General features: G+C 36.6%; 1 protein-coding gene across 7 annotated transcripts in view; it reads right to left on the bottom strand.

Annotated features, from left to right (window-relative positions):
- Positions 1 to 19,765, bottom strand: part of NAALADL2 (N-acetylated alpha-linked acidic dipeptidase like 2) — a 400,924-nt gene that overhangs the window by 41,810 nt on the left and 339,349 nt on the right. For all 7 annotated transcript variants that reach the window (XM_079315503.1, XM_079315508.1, XM_079315504.1 and 4 more), the window contains one exon: positions 14,571 to 14,666. In XM_079315503.1, coding sequence (XP_079171629.1) covers positions 14,571 to 14,666 — 96 coding nt within the window. The remainder of the gene's footprint in view (positions 1 to 14,570; positions 14,667 to 19,765) is intronic.

Below are 19,765 nucleotides of genomic sequence, written 5' to 3'. Positions count from 1 at the left end.
AGTTTATCTCAAGAAAAAAGGAAGAAAAAAGCTTAAAATTTCCCTTAGATATGTCAATCAAAAGCAGTGCACTGGCTGGAATTCCAAGTTCAGAAGAATATTGCTCATGTCAGTTGAGACAGAGTCTTTCTGTGGGCCCATTTTCTTCATCACTTTTAGAAAAGATGGTATTTATGTAAAGGCCCAACGTTGCCTTGCAATTACCCCAAAATCAAACTGTGCTGTACAGAGGGGTTCAGTCAATGATTCCATCACGTATTTCTCATTATGTGCTCTTTTCCTAGCTGAGAAGTACTTTCTCTAGGATCACAGTTTCACAAAAGATAAATGGTATTCAAATTTGAACTGGCCAGGGAGACCAGATATTCAATCTTAAAGAATTTCTTCGCTATGTGAAAATTATTAATTCTAAAATTCTCATGATTTAACTCAGGATATTCTTCAGGCTGTTTCATTTAAATTCAAATTTAATCCTTCCTTTCCAGTCATCTAGTAAAGACTCACTCCTGTTATTCACAGTCTTTCATGGAGCTCAGTTTTTATTGTATTTGCAACAGTTGCTAAACAGCTCCTCATATCAGATCTTCCATTCCAACAGACATACCTGTCTTAATGTGCTCATATAATTTTATAATCTCTTATTCATTATCGTGTTGTGCTTTTTACAGTACAATAGAGCTGTTAGGAATGGCAATGTTAATACTGGGGACTGCATGAATTATTAGTTTTTATGCTGAGATAAGAGTATTGATTGAGGGCAGAGCAGTGCTGTAGGATAACAGCTCTTTCCTCCACAAGGAAATTCCCATGAACCAGTTGAAGGGCAATGCAGAAATTCCCAGGAGCTTTGCAGCACTCTGTACTGTGCTGTCACCTCATGCAATGTGACCTCTGACATGGCAAACTAACACTTTGCTGCCATTTTAAATAGAAGCTAGTGATGGAGCAGACATACAAAATGTTTTTCTCACTAGGAGTTCATCCCTTTTGCTTTGCGTGTTCTGCTTAGTGCTGGTGTTTGGAAAGGGACTAAAAACATGTTCTGTGTGCTGGGTAATCAGATTATAAATCATGAAACTCCACAGAGCTGGTGTAAAACCCATTGTCAAACCTTTCCTGGCTTGTGAATAGTGCTAAAGGGAAAGGCAGCAGAAGGCATCCACAGAGATCAGAATGGAATGGACTGTTTCAGTCATCATTCTGTGACTGCCTGGCCAGCTCAAGGCTGACCAGGGTGCAGGATGTTGTTAAGGGCATTGTACAGATGCCTTTTGAGCACTGACAGGCTTGGGGAGTGAGCACCCCTCTAGGAAACCTGTTCCAATGCCTGCCCACCCTCCTGGTACAGAAATGCTTTCTGATAACCTCCCCAGCACAGCTCAGCACCATCCCATGCTGGAGGCTGCCCTTCATCCTCCTTTTCTCCCAACACAACCCCAAAGCCCTCAGCTGCTCCTCACAGGACTGGGCTCCAGCTTTGTCCTCCTGGTCACAGTCCTTGTCTTGAATCCCCAGAATGGAAAGCAAAAGCCTTTAAATAGCACAACCTCTTCTTTGTACCTGATAACCTGGCTATAGAAAATTCATCTGGCAGTGCCATTCTAACCAAAACCATGCACCCTTGAAAACACAGCTTTCTGTTAAAAAAAAAGATATTAGTTTTTCATTTATTCATGTAATTTCCCCAATTAGATAAACTGTGATTATTTAACTGCAGCTTGTGGCAAGTCACACAGTTTGCAAAAATGGAAAAACACACAACAAAAACACTGGAGTCTGAGCATCAAACCACCCTACAAGTTAAACCTGACTAGATTTGTGTTTGATTTAACACTGAAAAGCAGCTTTCTTAAACATACAGCACAGGAACTAATTTTTTTTTAGGTACTGAGCAACACTAAAGCTGCATTATGAAACCAGTTTATTAGTGGTAAATAAAAGCAGTGGTTCCCTAATAAAACTGGGAGATGCAAATCTGCTTTCATAGAGCTCAGTTTTCAATAACTCACCATAAAGACTGCCAGAACTAAAACAGGAAAGCAATTTTAGGAATTTCACTAAAGCATATACTTCCTAAATGCCAAGTAATGCATATCCCTTAGGTTTTCAGCAAATATTGTGCAAATGGATTTACTAATCTGAAAGGCTATTTACAAACCCCACAACAGATTTATACAAACCATAGCAGATATGTAAATCTTACCAATAAAACCTAAATAAAGTTTTGATTAGTTTTTGATTTTTCCCATGCACTTTGCCAGTACAAGCAATAGATTTATTTCTAAATCACAGTTTTGGGGCTCAGATGTTAGCATCAGAATTTAAAATTACACACACAGCCCTTACAAATTAACTCTTAATCATGTTCTATAAATTCTAATCAGAACTTCTACAGTGAGTTCTTGAAGTCCAGATGTAATAATGAGTTTCATAAAAGGCTTTGTAATTTGTTTCTCATGTTCTCCTTCAGAGTTCAAAATAAATCATACTCCATCCACAAAGTACCTCAGTTGTTGAGGGTTTTTTTTTTTTAAAGCAGCAATTTTTCATTATATGGCATGTTTAGCCACTATTCTTCTACAATTCTATTGGAATAACACCAACAACACATACAGAAAGGACTATTTAAATTTAAGGCATGCATTTTAAGCAGATCTAGGAATCAACTTGCCATAGGACTGGCATGCAAATTTTAACAGGCCAATTTTAACACCCTTCCAGTTGAAATTTCAAAGCCTGACAGGCATGATGCTGTCTCTGGAGTAACCCCTGTGCCATGTTCCACATGCACCTTCCACTCCATCTTCCCACAGGCACCACAGCTTTTATGGCAAACCAGATCTGAGAGCTGCAAACAAAGCAGAGCCTGCAGCAAAACCAACAGCAAACCCAAATGATTTCTTTTGAGTCAGGTCAAACCTAATCCTGCTCAGTCCCTGGCAGATCCAACTGGCTCAGGGGAGCTGGGAAACCACAGAGCCAGCAACGTTCAGCTGATGGAGATGTCTGATGATCTTAATTATTACATTAGCTTCAAAGCCTTTGGAAAATCCAATTCCAACAGCAGGTGTTAAAACTTGGCATTCAGCTCAGAATTTGATGGGATATAGGTGACAGGAAGGGAAGAGGCAGGGAATCAGAAGTGATGCAGCAAAGACAGGTGGAAGAAAGTGGTTCTTGTTATGTTTACTCTGAGACACTTCCAAAAAGCAGGAAAAACGTTGAACTGACAAATTCCAAAAATGTTCCTCGATGGTAAAGTCAATAAATTATATTAAAAACAAGATATGTAACAGTGAAAGTTGCTACATTTTCTTTAAGTACTTAAATAAATTGTTTTACTTTAATACAATTTATATAATTCTTTATGTTGCATATAGGTTTTCTATTAAAAACTCATGCCCCAAATCATCTCATGACAGAACAGCACCCAAAAATGAAAGGGCATACTGTGCTGAACCCCAAGCTCTGCCCATACAAGGGAATATTCTCATTATTTCAAGTGAAAATAAAGACATTAAAAATAAACTTTTTCTCCATGTTGATTCAATCAATTTTGCTTTTTAATGACACTTAAAACTTCTCAGCACAGCACTCATTCTGCTGAATCTAATCAAGTTTTTCAGCTGCATAAATCTAAGTATTTAGCCTTTTGTCTGCAGAGTGCTCCTCTGCATCCTTTTAAGCCTTGGGACTGAATTCCTGTCTCAAGCACAGCACAGTGCTGGGGGATTACCAACAGGATCCAGAATATGGTTTATAATTGAATTCCCAACATGTCTGGCATTTACAATGCCAAAACTACACATTTTATTCTGAAATACAGAGTTGGATTTGCAGCTGCTGCCTCTCAGTTTGCAACTAAAAATCCAAGAGTGCATCTGCACTTAGAGGCTCAAACACTTCATGAGCAGCTCAAAAACTGAGAAATAATTTTTATATGAACCCTTCATATGGCTCCTGTACTGAGTGAAGCCAGAGTGAACTCCACTGAAGTACCAGGACTATAATCAAATTATTGGGCTCATCTGTTTATGTCAGGTGCATTTATCTAACAGAGGGCACCAATAAGCGGTTTTAAAAAGTGAAATCTGAATGATTAAAAAAACCTTTTCATATGCCACGATGTTATTAAAAATAGATTCCTCAAAATGGTATCTCAAGTAAATACCTTGGAGAGGAAATTAAAAAAATTAAAGATTATGCTATCTTCTCCATTGTGTTTTAAAGTTGTTATTTAAAAAAAATAGCAATACACCCCTTAGAATAATGATATGTTGCAAAAATAAGCTGATTTGAGAAGAAGACAGTGAATATTTTGTTGCCTTGGATGTTTTGCAAAGCTGTGATTAAAACTCTGCCAGTTTGCCAGAGTCTGCAACTGTCAGTACATTCTTAATTACTAATAATAAAAAGAAGTGTTACATTTAACATATCATATAAAAACATAGAAAACATCACTGAGTAGATAATCTTTAGTAACATCTTTTTCCAAGTATTTCAATTTCATGAAGTCTGTGTGTATACACAGATCAAATAAGCCAGTAGAAGAATAACTTTACCATTTAACTGCTTTGAATAAATTTTAAAAAACCCCAGTCAGATGCAAATGTGTTGCTTTTTATTTGGCCATTTAGAAATTATAACTGTTTTGTCACAAGAAAAATAAATGTCATCCATTCAGAGTTTGTTCTAAGGAAGGAAACACCCAAGTGTGGATGGATCACATCTGATGGTAGCAACATGGAGATTATTTTACTGCTTATCTGTGATAATTTAGAACAGGTTAAGTAGAATTTTGGCAGTGTCTCAGAATATTATACAATATCCATGTACATCTATAACTGATATGTCTCAGCAGTAAAATAAATGGACAATTCTTTCATCTAAGGAAAAGACAAGCACTCTCTGAGATTGAAGAATCATCACTTAACTAAGAAAAAACTACTGTTTTTATGAATGACTTCTCAAAGTAAGCACCATTCAGGACATACAGTTTTATTGATAACCTGATTTTAAGGTATTTTCTCTCTATTTCTACAATCATATCACTTTTAGATGAGGAAAAGGCTGCAGCATACTAGAATATACTATTCTATTACTCCAGAACAACTTCCATCCTTCTTCCCATCTACCCTTCTGAAATGTTGTTTTTCATTTATTGGCTATTGGATTCTTGTCATGAAACACTTTAGGTCGAAATGCAGTACTTTGTATCATTAGTTTAAATTTTGAACTAAAATTATTTCAATAGATGATAGAGATGCTGTACCTTTTAAAATCAATATTATATGTGCATGGCTGGAATTAGGCTGCAATTTATGAAACTCCTAGCCATTAGTTTTACAAGAAGTTATTAAAATAAAAAATAGCTTCATAGCCAGCATATGATCTCTGCTTATGAAATAGAAATACCATTTCCACTGTAGGGAGGTATATCTTTTATACTGCTTTGGTTTTATGGTTAGTTTGCTACAGACAAAACCCAGCCCCTGGCCCAAGGAGCTGCTGGTGGGTGGGGTGATCATTCCTGTTGGTTAATTAAATCTCATTAATGTTAATGCACAGGCTTGAATCTATTCTGTTGGACTGTTATCCAGGTGGGAATCCAGCATTATCCAGATCTTTTCTGCAAGGCCCCACACAGTGACCTTGAGCAGGAATGGACTCAGGAATGTGGGTGCTGCTTTCCTACATCACCTGTTCAATTCTCCCAGTGTTGTTAACACCTCCTGTCTGGGGCAGATGATGAAGAGCTTTTACACCACCATCAAACAGAAATCTGGTTTCAGGCTCCCAAAGGTGAAACAGGGACTATTCCCTGCTGCTCAGCAGAGCCTTTCTCTTCTCAAAGGTGTTGAACAGATTGAAAATCAAACCCTGATGTTATTGCAGGATGATTTCTTTTCTTGTCCCTACTGAAACAAGAAAACAGTTTAACCATGCCCACTCTTTCTGATAAAGGGCCTTCAGCCCTCAAATCTCTGAAAGACACCTCTAATTTAGTAATTCTAGTTCAAGGCTCATCATCTGTTCTGAAACTAACATTAATTGGTGTAATGCTTTAATACTTGAGTGTTTCAGTAAACTGGCAATACTCTCTTATTGACTACACTCATAACAAAACCAGCTTTACACACAGAATGTTCTTGGTGGGATTTTGCAATACCTTCATTTACATTGTTTTTTGACTCATCAAATTTTTTAAGTATACACTAATTTTGTCTCACAACTTTTACACTTGACAGAATTTCTTCATGTTGTCCAACTGAAAAGACAGACTTCATGCTAATTTTGCAATACTTCATTTCAGGAGATCTATTTAAAAACATGTAAATGTGCTTTTTACTTATACCCAGTTGAACTGCCTATGTATCAACATATTAGGAGACAGAATAGAAGAAAATAAAGGACAAGGGCAGAGTACAATTTCATGCACAGGACTAATGTCACAAAAACATCTTCAAGGTTTTTATCACTGAGAATACATTAGGTTTGTCATACACAACCAGTTAAAAAAAACACTCAGAATAAGACTTTCAAATGAAGATTATCTGCCACTGGGATCAGATTTTCACAGCACATCTGCAATGGAGGCATCAAAGAGCAGGGATTTGAAGAAGACCCAGCCACTCCTATTAGTGCCACACAATGTAAAATGTAAGTAGAGAATTTCATGGTGCTGCACATTGAAATCTGAAGTTTCAGCTGTTTCTTTTGGCTCTTGGCCAAGATTCAAGGGCTAAACTTAAATAAGGGTAGACATTAGTTTGTGCTTAATTTATACTTTCAGGTTCCTTCAGGCATCCCATCCCTCAGCTCAGGAAATAATATGTTGATTCTTAGGAGCTTTTTCCCAGTACACACATTTATTTTGCATTGTCTAGATGTTTAATTTTGGTCTTATCTCCCCTCTCTGGATGGCTACAATCCCAAGAAATGCTCAGCATCAAGAACACAGTTGCAGAAAAGATGCTAAAACAAATGTCCACATTTAAAGACAAGATTAGAACCACTATGGATTGGGCTAAGTCTCCTAAGATAATCTGCAATTTTAAAATTCCTTAAGACAAGGCAAAGTCTTGATAATTTGGTTTTGAATTCAGGACTGAGCTCATGAAGCAAACTTCAGTATCTGCAAACTTCAGCATCTGCAATGTGATCGTAGCTATGCAACAGAACAATATAAAGAAAAACATGTCTATAATACACTGCTCAACTGTACCCCACAGAAGTTACAAGTATGGTCTAAAAACTAAAACAAACAAAGAAACATCCACTTAAGCAGCTGTATTTCCCCAGATCTTTCTGCAAGCTGTTTGCAAAACCAGCTAATTAACTCTTAGTACAAAAGCAGCTATTTTCACTCCTTGTCACTTGAGCATATACTGAAATTCCACTGAATTTACTTCATATTCATTCAAATGTAAATTGGAATACTCTAAATTAAAAAAAAAAAAAAGTAAAAAAAAAAGTAGTTACTATATTATTGTTAGTAGAAACTTCATGTTTTAAGAGGCATACACTGGGGAAAGAACTGTCTGATTTGACATCTTTGTCAAAAGATCTTAGACAAAGAAGAGCTCCTACAGAGAGCTGCTACAGCAAAGGTACTTTTAGAGTACCCAAAGGAACCATTCCTCTAGAATGCTGGCATCTCCTTTAAAGAAAAATTCATCTTCCTTGTAAAGCCACCAATTCAGTACATGTGTGCTAATAACAAATGCCCTATGGTAGGTACTGATGCTGAAGAATGGATTAATAAAATTAGAGTCTGATAAATTCAGTAACTAAGTGTGTCAAGAACAGGATAGTGGGAAGCAAGGGAATATTCAAATAGCCCCAGGCATATTCCTATCTATTAGAGAAGCAAGTTCAGATTTGTGTTTTTAGATTTGTTCAGATTTAAAGTTGTTAGATTTCAGTGGTTGAATATAAATCAAATTATTGTATGACTGTACAAACATAAATGTTGACTTTCCTTAAAAAATGCATGTACTTGTCCAATTGTTTGACATCCCTCACAGCAAACTGATATTTTTGAAATAAAAGCAAAGGATGTACAATAGATTTTTCTCATGGCACAGTAAAAAACCATTGTTGGACAAACTGAAAACAATAATTTAACTTGTGCAATAAATATACAGTGGCCTCTTTGTACAGTCATGATCATCAACCAGCAGACAAAACCTCCCCCCAAAAATAAGGCACCTGTCACAGACATCTTTGTGAGCCCATCACCAAAGCAGAGAAAGCTGCAGTCAGATCTCAGCCAAAACAAGGCACTGCAAAGAAAGGAATTGCTGTGGAAAATGGAACTTCTTTCCAAGGCAGGTAAATCCCATGAACAACTAACACAGGCACTCACATGGCCTCAGTAAAGAGAAAAAGAAATATTCAGTTGGTCACAGCCAGTAGCTGAAATTTCAGCAAATCCCAAATACTTGTTGTATTGCAACTTCAGAAATCTAACTCCAGCTTTGAAATGTTCCATTCTTTGTCTACAGTGTCAAACGGATCAGATTTTACAAGTTCATTTCATATTCAGGTGAGGAAATTAAGCAGTTACCTAGTTACTGTAAGTACCATTTTTGATTCCTGGTATTTCATTTTCTTCTATATAAAATAGGGATTAAACAATATTTCCTCTCACTCCTATCTATCTACTTTTCCTCATTCAGATTGCTGTAATTTGCAGTAAAAAGTGTGTTCCATGAGATGTACAAACAATCTCAATCTTGGCTTTCTATCCTAAGATTTAGGATGATACATTATGTATCAGTTTATGTGTTTATCCTGTGGTTTGATTAGATCAGATGGAGCTGACATATTTGCTTCCTTCACTTAAATTCCAACTCTAGTTGAAAAATGATGCAATGATTTTTTTTGCCTTTTATTGATAGTTGGCAGACAAATCTTGAGAGTAACCAAGTAAAATTTAGGTCCAAAAAAGGACTTCTGGAAATAATGGTTTTGAAGAGCAATCTGGTGAAGAAACATTCTGACAGAAGCCAATGATAACTTTTTTAAAGAACATACAGTTTTATTGCAATATCAAAAATACTTAAGGAATATAGAAATAATTCTGTTTTCAGTCAGAGAACTGAACAGGTAAGAATGTTCACAGACAATCCTCAGGGACCCTATACATACCATACTACTAATGCCTGCTCTGTTTTTTTGTTGAATTTTCACTTGTTCATTGAAACCACAGTTCTTGATTGTTTTGATATTTTTATAGTTGTCAGAGCTTTCTAAGCTCAAAGCATTATATTCCAATGCCAAAAAAAAAAAAAAAAAAAAGAAAAAAAGCTCAGAAACAATCTTGTAATACCAGAGCCTTGACATCTTCCTGCAACCTCATGAATATATGTCACAGGAGGAAATGTAATTAGTTCTGTCCTGTAATAATTCTTCCATTTTGAAGGAAGCATATTAGCATATCAGCAGAAAAGATATGGAAAATTTCAGAGGGTAAGGGAATAGAGCTGTTTTTTAATACCTGACTCAACCAAGTGGAGCTGTGTTGGAGGGTACAGCTGGTTCATCAAATTTTTACCAGGAGTTCTGCAATTTCAGCTTGTTTTTATTACCTAGTCTTTATCCATCAGAGTTCAAGTATAAAGTGCAAGAGTCCTTGAGGCTACTTGCTTTTAGGAACAAAGAACTACTGAAAAATTCCAAGCATATCTCCCCCAGCTAGGCAGGAGCAGATAGAGAATATGCTGCCTGGCCAAACACAGTATGACTATCTGTCAGAAAACCTCATGTCTTTAGCAGCAAAGTCACCTCTCTCACATCTAATGCTGAGAAAATCTCCAGACAGCTTTTTTTCTTTTTTTTTCCCCTTTGAGTGTTGTTACTTTCCTATTCACCACAATTAATAGAGCATCTTCAAAGTTACTGTGCAAGGTTCTATCACCATTTTCTCTTGTTTTTCTTGCTGCTGACAATAGCCACAAAATAAAATACACATTGGTTAGAAGGGAGTTTTCAGCAGGTTTGTATTCACCCTCTGCTTGCACTGGATTAAATGTTCTTTCATGCACAAAAGCTAAAGGTAAAGCAAAGAGTCTCACTTGTGTGCTTAAGAGAATATGTGCTAAATGAAACCATTTCTGTGAAATATGGGTGCCTGTGCTGCTTTGCAGGAAAACACCTACAAAAACAAACACAAAAAAAGATTGGGTTTATTTGTATTCACAGTGTCACCACAGACAACAGAGTTGTGCTTTGAACATCTCAAATACCATCAGACCATAAGTGCCAGTAAGATTCTCAGAACCAGTATATGAGATGTGGATCAGAAAGAAAAAAGCAAATTTTTTAACTTAGGGAGTGACTACAGCAACTGGGACATTGCATTGCACCTGTGGTGCTCCATCACCTTGGGGCAGATGAGAGCTCTGAAAAAACACTGCCAGCTATGGGAATACAAAGAGAAAAATTAAGAGATACCCCAAGTCATAGTGCAATTTCTCAGCCCAAAAATTGTGTTTTCATGTGTGACAGAGCACACAAATGGTACCCCAGACATTTCTGGTAGATTCATTACAAGGTCAAACTCCATATCTAAAAATTCAGTATCAATAGTAGAGTGTGAAATATTGATATTGATCAGGCCCCCACCTTGGTCCTCTCTTCATACACTGAGACCTGTTCTGCTTTGTTAACCTCACTCAGCATCTCCCACACCTACTCCAGTCCACAAGCCTGCTTGTTGACTGGAGGCTTGAATAATTTGTTTTGAAAGAACAAAATCATAACATAATTCACCTCCAAAAAGACATGAGAGTCCTGCTGGTCTGTGCAGAACTCGTGCCTTTGATGAAGAGACTGAGAGATGATGGCAAAGTCTGGCACACGCGACTGAAGAAAGGAATTTTAAAAATTACATCCAGCAGAATACATCACTGAAGAAAGCTAACTGCAGAAATTACCTGTGAAAAGTGACACTCCAAAGTGCCACATTTTTGTGATGGAAATCAGAGCAGAAAGGATAAATTTCCAGATAGCACTCCCCACAGTGATGTGGGGGAAGGCTGCCAAATATCTGCCTGGGTCTTGCAAGGACAAAGGGTTTTTGGGCCTGCCTTGGGTATGAGACATTTCCAGGTGCAGCAGACTTCTGGTTCTCAATAATTCAGATGAGTTCTGCACACACCAAACAAACTCTTTAACACTTTAGGTGCTGTAACTCAGACTGGAGCAATATTGTGTCTCTGCTGCTCAAACAATTCTGCCAAATCTGTCTCTACACAGAGGCAATTTCTAAATGGAAACAGAAAATACCTCAGTGGAATGTACAGATGTAGAGATGCCTCAATGCAGAAGCTCTTGGCACAACACCACAGAGCTTTTTCAAGAATGATCTGATTCCCAGAAGGGCACAGTATTGTAGGAATAACACAGGAATGTGAATGTACTCTGTTGAAGTATCTACACCAGGAATAATATTCTGCTAGAAATGCCTCTGATAAAACTCTGCCACACAGATATTCTACGGATTCAAAATCTGCAAAATCCCAAATGTCTTTGGGATTTTAAGTGTTTGAGACCTTCATGTTAATTTAGATATGTTGCATTATCTTGGCGAGCAAAAAAACCCAACAAACAAAACCCAAATACCAAACAAACACACCCCCCAAAACAAATAAACAAAAAACCAACTGACCAACCAGACCAAAAAACAAGATGATTTGCAGACACCATGCAGGAAGATTAAAATACTTGGCAGTGCTAGCATGCACCAAAACACAGATTTTCATTTTTAGAGAGATTAAAGAGAAAGAAACTACCAAAGTTATGCCAATTTGAATGGGTGTTCCCTATATTAGAGAATGAATGGGATTAAACAACAAGAAATGGAAATATATATCCCTTCCATGCTTCAAAGGAACAGAACAGTATGATCCTGTTAGAAAATGCCTCAAGTCAACATTCTTGTGCTGCACCTTATCTGTGGTCAAAATATGATTTTAATTTACCAACAGTCCAGTAGTCTCTCCATTCCATTTGCATACTTTTCATTCCATTTGCTTCAGGAAGAAAACCTGCCTGTCATCTCCTTGGAAGTGTTTATATTTTTTAAAAATGGAAATATCACAGTATGTTCTACAAAACCCCCTTATTTCCTCTAGAAATGGAAACACTCCTCCCTCTTGCTGTTTTGTTTAATGTTGAGAAGCTAATTGCATGAGAGTAGTTCTACTTCATGCAATTCCATAATTGAAGTGTAGAATAATCAGGTTCACCAATAATTTTCTCAAGAGCGATCTGTCAGCACCCATAACTCATCATAAAAGCAATTATGTCACTTCTGGCATGCCCTTCATGACTTTGGTGCCTGACAGAGTAAAAATCTACATGAGATTATTTCATGGCTGGTCCTGGGTCAGTGGCTCCACTGGCACCCCCTGTTAGGGGTCTGCCATTCAAACTTTCAGAACTGCATGATCCCAGTCTCAGGAGGATGCTCTGTGGACATAAAAGTATTTCCCAACTGGTTAATTACTGGTTGAATTGACTGGTTACCATGAAACACTGTGCTGAGTAACACTGATGAAATTTAGTAAAAATAGCACATACTTTTCTGAGTGTACATTTGATAAAAAAGGAGTTTTATCTGACTTCTTTTCAGATGGGAAAATCCCTTTTCTGCCTTACAGGCACACCCATCCATTTTAATATTTGATATTATATACATTAATATATTGAAATTACAACGTCTGCAAATCTCACTTATATACCACCAAGTTTTGTACAGCATCACACAACTCTGCTCTGAATGTTTCAGTTCTTTGCCACTAGGAAGCTTACAGATTTCTATTTCTTTGAATCCTTCAGATCAGCATGGTTCTCCCAGCAATCCACTCTAAATCCACCTTCTCAGTGCCAAGATCTTAATATGAATTGTTCTGACAATTGTTCTGACAAATTAGACCTTCTAAGCACTCAGATTACAGATCCATCTATTTAATAGCTGCATATCCCTCATTCATTTTTTTCTGCCCCATTCAGCAATCTCCTTCTTTTCAAAGTTTTCATGAAATTCAGGTACCACTGATATCAGAGAGCTTAAGGCAGAGTTAGCTGATTATTTGTACTTACATCAACCCTCAAGTAAAAAATTATGTTGAAATTTTGACACTGTTATTTAGTATCAGGCCATATACATGAAAAAAAAAAAACCAAGAAACCCTAAAATCATATTTCTCTAATGGAGATGAAATCAACACAAGCTTTTCCACCAGCCTGAGTGGCCATACAGGCAAAGCAGACTGGGAGTGATATGCAGTGAAAAATAAGAATGGAAAGTTACAGTTTCAAATGTTTTCAAAAACCTTTTCTGAGAAAAAAAAAAAAAAGCCAATTAAAATTACCAAATGTTGAACATACTATATTTGAATATTTAATTTCTCTTAATACAAAAAACGAGTTTTGTGTGAAAAGTATTTTGAAATTAAAAGCTAAAATTTTTGAATACCTGCTTTATTTGCAATTGCAATGGGGTGTAAAAACAGTCCTTTGGCAGTACCCACTGAGGAACAATAACTTCTAGCTGTGGACTGGAAATTCTAATGACAAGATAATTTATCACTAGTTTTGGTTTGAATTTTTTGGTTTTTATTTTTTTTTCTTTGTTTGATTGTTTTGTTTGGGTTTTTTTGTTGTTGTTGCTGTTGCTTTTGTTTTGTTTTGTTCTTCTTGTTAGCTTTTTTTCAAAAATGAATAGATATTATAAAGCTGGAGATTTACAATCTTGTGAAGAAATGACTTGGTCCCATCTACCACAACGAAAATATGAAGATTTCAGACTAATGAACAACATTAATAGTGGTTAGTTAACTTATTAAATTATAGCATTTCCTTTAAATGCTGAGGATGTCACTCCACTGCTGCATATACTATTCATCTTTATAAAAGCTTCCTGGGCTACATTCTGAAAAGCAAAATGGAAGTCCAGTCATATCCTAGTGCAATCTCCATCAAGTTTTATCAAAGAAAATCGTAAAACTCAATGACCTTATTTAAAATAATATGTAATTATTTAAAGAGAATCAAAATACTTCCAGTCAAGTATCTAATAAATATTTTTCTGCACTGGTCAATATTGTACAGCAAATACTAAATGACAGATTATCCAGATTATACATGGTTATCACACACTATTTAGTAAATCACAAATTAACTATGTAGGAAATAATCACAACACCAAGAACCTGTGTGTGAGGGTGCCCTCACAGTGTCCTCTCCACTGTCAAAATGTACAGCAACAAATTTGCTATTTCCTGCCATCAATTGGGGCTCAGTGCCCTGTTCCCATGCCAAGAGGTTTAATGTGAAACAGGCAAAATACAACAGAATCACACAAAAAGAAACATTTGCACGTGAAACTGCTTTGATCACACAAGTTGATCAATGTGAAGAATATTCCCAATGCAGATCCCAGCAAAGAGAACTCCCCAATTTTTAATTATATTCAAAGAATTCACAGGAAAAATAGATGATATTTCAAAATTACTAGTAAAGTCAAGAGAAAAGTATGTATAAATGAGATCTCCTCTTACCTTTGCAATGGTTTCATGCAGGCTGAAGGAAGGATCCACCTCTTCAGTCTTTGTTGCATGTGCAGGAAAAAGAGCTTCAGAGAGAAAGCTGGAATTCTGTGAGAAAGAAGTAAAGGGGCTTTTTAGGATTCCACATTGATTTCCTCTTTCAATTGGTTATTGAATTTTGTTGATAGATTGAAACACCCTTCAAATCTTTCTTAAAATTTGATGATTATGAAACTTACTGCACTGATCTCATTAACTGTTTCCAAGGCCCCCCAAAAGGCAAAACCCCCCTAACTTATTATTATTTCTGAATGGCAGTTCTCTGTAATTATGCTTTCCAAAGCAGCTAAAAATTTTGCCTACAGGGAGAAAAAAAAAAAAAAATCCACACAGATTTATTCTGAGCTAAGCAGCAATCAGACTTCTTATTAACTATGTTATGATTTAAGTCTTCAGATGAAATGTAACTACAAAAATCAAGGAATATTCCTTTATTTTCTGCAACCATCCTACTTCTCTATCCAGTAATGCCATCTACATAATAAGGGATTTTTTTCTATTCCCTAAAATTATATACTTTTTGTTGACCACTCTTTGAACACCAGACAATTTAATATATTGTTTGTACAGAATGTTCATCTGTTCTTGTACTGTAAAAAAAAGCAAGATATTACTTGCATATTTTGTGTCACAAGGAAACAAGAAACCAATACCAAGGAGTGGACTGCAAAAAAAGACAAAACAATATAAAACAAACCTCTGAGCCTCAAAGGTGTCCAAATGCCTGAAACAGGAATTACATTGCATTGCTGGTGAATTTAATTGTTACATTTTTCTACAAATTAATGCCTTTATGATCAACATTCTATCAGTGTTTCCTTGCATTTCTAGATTATTTCTGGTGTTAAACTCCCACCATTTCCTTAAAAATAAAAGATATGATTAGAACTGCATCACATAAATTTTTGTGTTCAGTGATGCATCTGTGAGTTGCATAACCTGTCACAGAAGCATCACAAAAATAAATGAAGTAATTTTTTCTTTCATTTTTTTTTTTTTTTAATCTCAGGGAGAAGATGCACAAAGTCATTTATTACAAAGATAAAATACATTCTTCAGCATTAACTCATAACTATTCATCTTTGTTGCAGGTTTACAGAGTGGTGTCATTTGATGGGGGGCTGCTGAGGAACACCTCATTCTGCTGTGAAGGTGCTAATGCTGTTCACCATCAGCCACATACATACAATCAATAACTTATAGAGAGTTACACTATTTATATTCACTCTTGAGAGTCTCACTGAGAGCCAGTGGACTACCAAATAAGATTTGCTGCACAAGGTCAGGTTATTGCTCCATCTAATATCCTTTTTTTTGGGATCTAAAGCCTGGTGGATCAGCTGCCTGGAAAGGAGGGAGGCACTGCTCACCTGGCTTCTCCCCACTCCATCCAGACCCAGGTAACCCAGCAGCATCTGGAGGAACTCAACAAACAGCAACAAGCAGCAAATGAACCCAAACAACTTGGATATCACAAGTGATGAGTTGTTTTGCTCATGAAGGAATCAAGACCCTGTTAGCAAAGATCTTTAAAAGGATTGCTGTTTGAAATAACTTGCTGACATCTGAAATCATCTTGCTGTGCACTTGTAAAAGCAAATGTTTAAAACAGCTGTGGGTGCCTTTTTTTTTTTTTTTTTTTCTCATAAAAGGCTCTTCCATAAAGAACTGCTAGAAAGGCCAACTTTATTTCTCTTAACTTTTGCTGTTTTTCAAGCTCTGCACTCATCAGAGAAAGCTGCACAAGCTTTCCAACTAACAGAGCCCACTCTTTGCCCCAGGGAGCAGAGATGAGTCCAGATGATGCTCCAAGAGCCCCTCTCAGCATTTAACAGCAAGAGCAACACCCTCCAAGAGCCAAAACTGAATCACTCTTTGTTCTTTCACCAAGCTCTCAAGTGAGTGTTATTATTTGGCTTTTTTTAAACAGCAAATTTAGCAGGCTCAACTTCCACTGGTGCTTTGAAAATTTTCTCCTTCCCTTTCCATTGTGTTCTGCTATTTTTTCTTCAAGTTCATGGCTATCCAAATGGAATAAGAACATTTTTCTCTTCTGATATAAAGTTTTTATCAAACAACTTTACAATCTACAAAGGATCACCCCAATAATTCCTGAATTCCCAATGAAATTATTTGGTATCTCTGTGAGGTCTTCAGAAGAGAAATGAAGAAGCATAACATGTACTTAAAAATGAGTTTTCAGACTGTCCCTTTGTCTCGTGGTCCTTTTGGAATGATCAGTTAACCTGGTCTTTTCAATACTCATTTAATGAAGCATTCTGTGAAATTAGAAAGACATTGATGTTCCACTTTTCAAATAATGGGTCACTTCTGATTAAACTTCGATTGAACATTCAACTTTCAATCTTAAAACAAATTGCCTCCTTTTCTTTTTAATTTGAACCCAATTTCCTGCTGCCCTCGGGTCTTGTGACAGTAATTAATTGATTTATGAATCAATTAAATGGAGATCGAAAATGCAGGCAAAAATCTCTTAAAACCCCAAATCTGCCTTAGTCTTGCTTATTTATGATGGACACTTGCACTAAAATTCACTTCTGATTTTCTACACTCATTTTTCTAACTTAACTTATCCTTCTTCAATTAATTAAGTGAACAAAATGTTTCACCTTCTAAAGGCACTAAATTTGCCATCCCTTGTGTACTGTCTTATAACATACCTTCAATTTATATGCCAACTTTCAACCAATGCATTTTAAATCACGAATAAAATCCCACAGCACTTCTGGTGATTTAATGTAAAACAATAAATGCCAAGACATGCTTTAGAGATCTATTTTGCTGTCATTAAAAAAAAAAAAGTTTAAAAAAAAATCAAATTTTGCCACACATTGTCTTAGAACTGGAATTATTTCTGTAAATATGTGTGAATTTTTTTACTAGGCAGTTCTGAATCCACAAGAGATTCATTTTTCTTGACTATTATTTGAGAAATAGTAAAATTACCAGTTAGAGAAATTGTGAACTTATGTACTCAAACTATGTAAGTAATAATTCCTTAATATGCTCTCATTCCACACCCAAATGGATTTTTCTTGCCTGCTGAATGTTCCCCAGCTTTTACAAGAAGACCTCCTTATGTTTTTAACTGTTGAATAATACACAAAAATATCTCCAGAATTTTATATTTTTTTGTGGGTGGGAAGGAGAGGAAAGGGATGACAAGAGGCTTTTTTCTTGTTTTTTTGTTGGTTTTTTTTGGTTTTTTTTTTTTAAGTAACAGGCAGTAGAGGTTTCTCCACTCAGCAATAAAGATGCTCAAACTGGAAAAATCATCCTTAGACTGAAGTTATTTATCCAGTTTGCTTCACACTTGTTAATATTTGTCAGAACTGTCCATACTCAGGTCAGCATTGCCTTTCAGCACTTCACAATATTCAATTTTATATTGCACAGCAGACAAAGGAAGACTCCAGGAAAGGCACAAACAGAGAGGAAGCAAGTGAGAGCAGAAATCCTTCTGAAATTTGTACAGGTAGGCAAGAGGTATAAATGTGCTAATCCTACACTGCTAAAGCCTGCAAGGCAAATACACAAAAGAAGCATGTAAGCCAAGAGAAAAATGTTTATTTTCTTCATACAGACAAAGAAAAATGCCTTAAAGAAGAGAATTTAGGGGTTCCTTATGCTGTATCAGGACTGACACTATGCTCTGTTACCTGTCCCATATAAATACATGCCATGTGTGCTCCATCAGCTATTAACCCATTTCAGTCTTTTTCCCTTTTTATAGTAAAACAGCACAAAAAGCAGAATTGCAGAAAACTGAGGGACACACACAAATGTGCAGTGTCTGGCCACTGACACACAAAGCAGACACTGCACATTTCAGAATCAAGCTGGGCACAGGCTCAGCTGGGAGGCTGAAGTCACATAAGGCACATTCTGAAATTGTGCAGTGCCCAAAACTGTCCCCCAGTAACCCAGAGGGATCACAACTGCACCAGGACTTGTCTGCACCTGTGTTCAACACCAGTGCCAAAAAATTGTCATAGTGTGATGGAGAAAGCCCTGTCAGGAGAAAAGAGTAAGAGAGAGCAGTGAGAAGAACAAAAACACCTCTGAAATCTGCACCTCAGGCTCTCACTAATTCCTTCTTCCATTTTCCCCAAGTCAAGCAATTGGCAAACAGTGTCCTGGCAAAAAATATACAACTGCATTTCTTTGTGAAAGAGTTGTTTCACCTCACCTAGGCTAAAAGTGCTAAAAGGGCATCTTTCCCCTTTTTGCTTACTACCTGGAAGGGTGATTGAAACCAGAGGTTTAACTGTAAGAAAAACCAAGAAGAGATTAATGGAAAAGGTATCTCACAGACTAAAAATGGCTTATCATCAGCTATCTGGATTACTTTTACTTTGGGAGGGTCCTGCAGACTGAAGTAGATTTACTGAAAAAGTGCCTCATGTAGAATTTGACTGAAGCCAAAGTGTGGTTCCCTAAAGTATGGGTTAAATTGAATTGATGAAACAATAACAGGTATATAGGATTTCTCACCAATGAAGGCCCATTGGGCTGCAGATATATTGCAGGAGAGATTTCCTGCCTCTCCATCTCACTGGCAGGCTGGCTTTACCCCTTCTAACAAATGCTCTAGATATCTAATTAAACATCACCTCCCAAATCCACAAAAGATTATAAAATGATGTAAAAGTTTGTTTCACTGATGCAAAAGACATAAAATAGATGCTTTAAAATTATTTTTATAAGGCAAAGCTCTGCAAGTGCCACAGCCTAAGATATGTCTTCAAAGTGAGAATTCCCCCACTCTGGAAAACTGGTTTGTCAGATGGAGTTTCTGACAAGAGTCTTTTCTTCTGATTTTCATTATTTCAGCTGACTGAAGAACTTTTAGAAAAGAAACAAAAGTACACCTATTTTCTGTTTGACTATTCTGGTACAGATGTGCAGTAACCTTGCAATGCCACCCAATGCTGGACAAAATGAGCAAGACCTGCCAAACAAGAGTGCACAGAATACAGGAGAGGCAGAATTGCAATCACTGCTGCACAAGTTATTTTATTATTCAACTCAACTGCAGCCAGAAAAATCCCAGCCAACAGTCATAAGGAAAAGAATATAAGCACATTTCTCTCATCTCTTTTAATTTAATGTTTTCTTCCTTATGT

Source organism: Erithacus rubecula (assembly GCF_903797595.1).
Source record: "Erithacus rubecula genome assembly, chromosome: 11".
Classification (NCBI taxonomy): domain Eukaryota; kingdom Metazoa; phylum Chordata; class Aves; order Passeriformes; family Muscicapidae; genus Erithacus; species Erithacus rubecula.
Note: the sequence above shows the minus strand (reverse complement) of the source record. Positions and strands in the feature narration are given on the sequence as shown.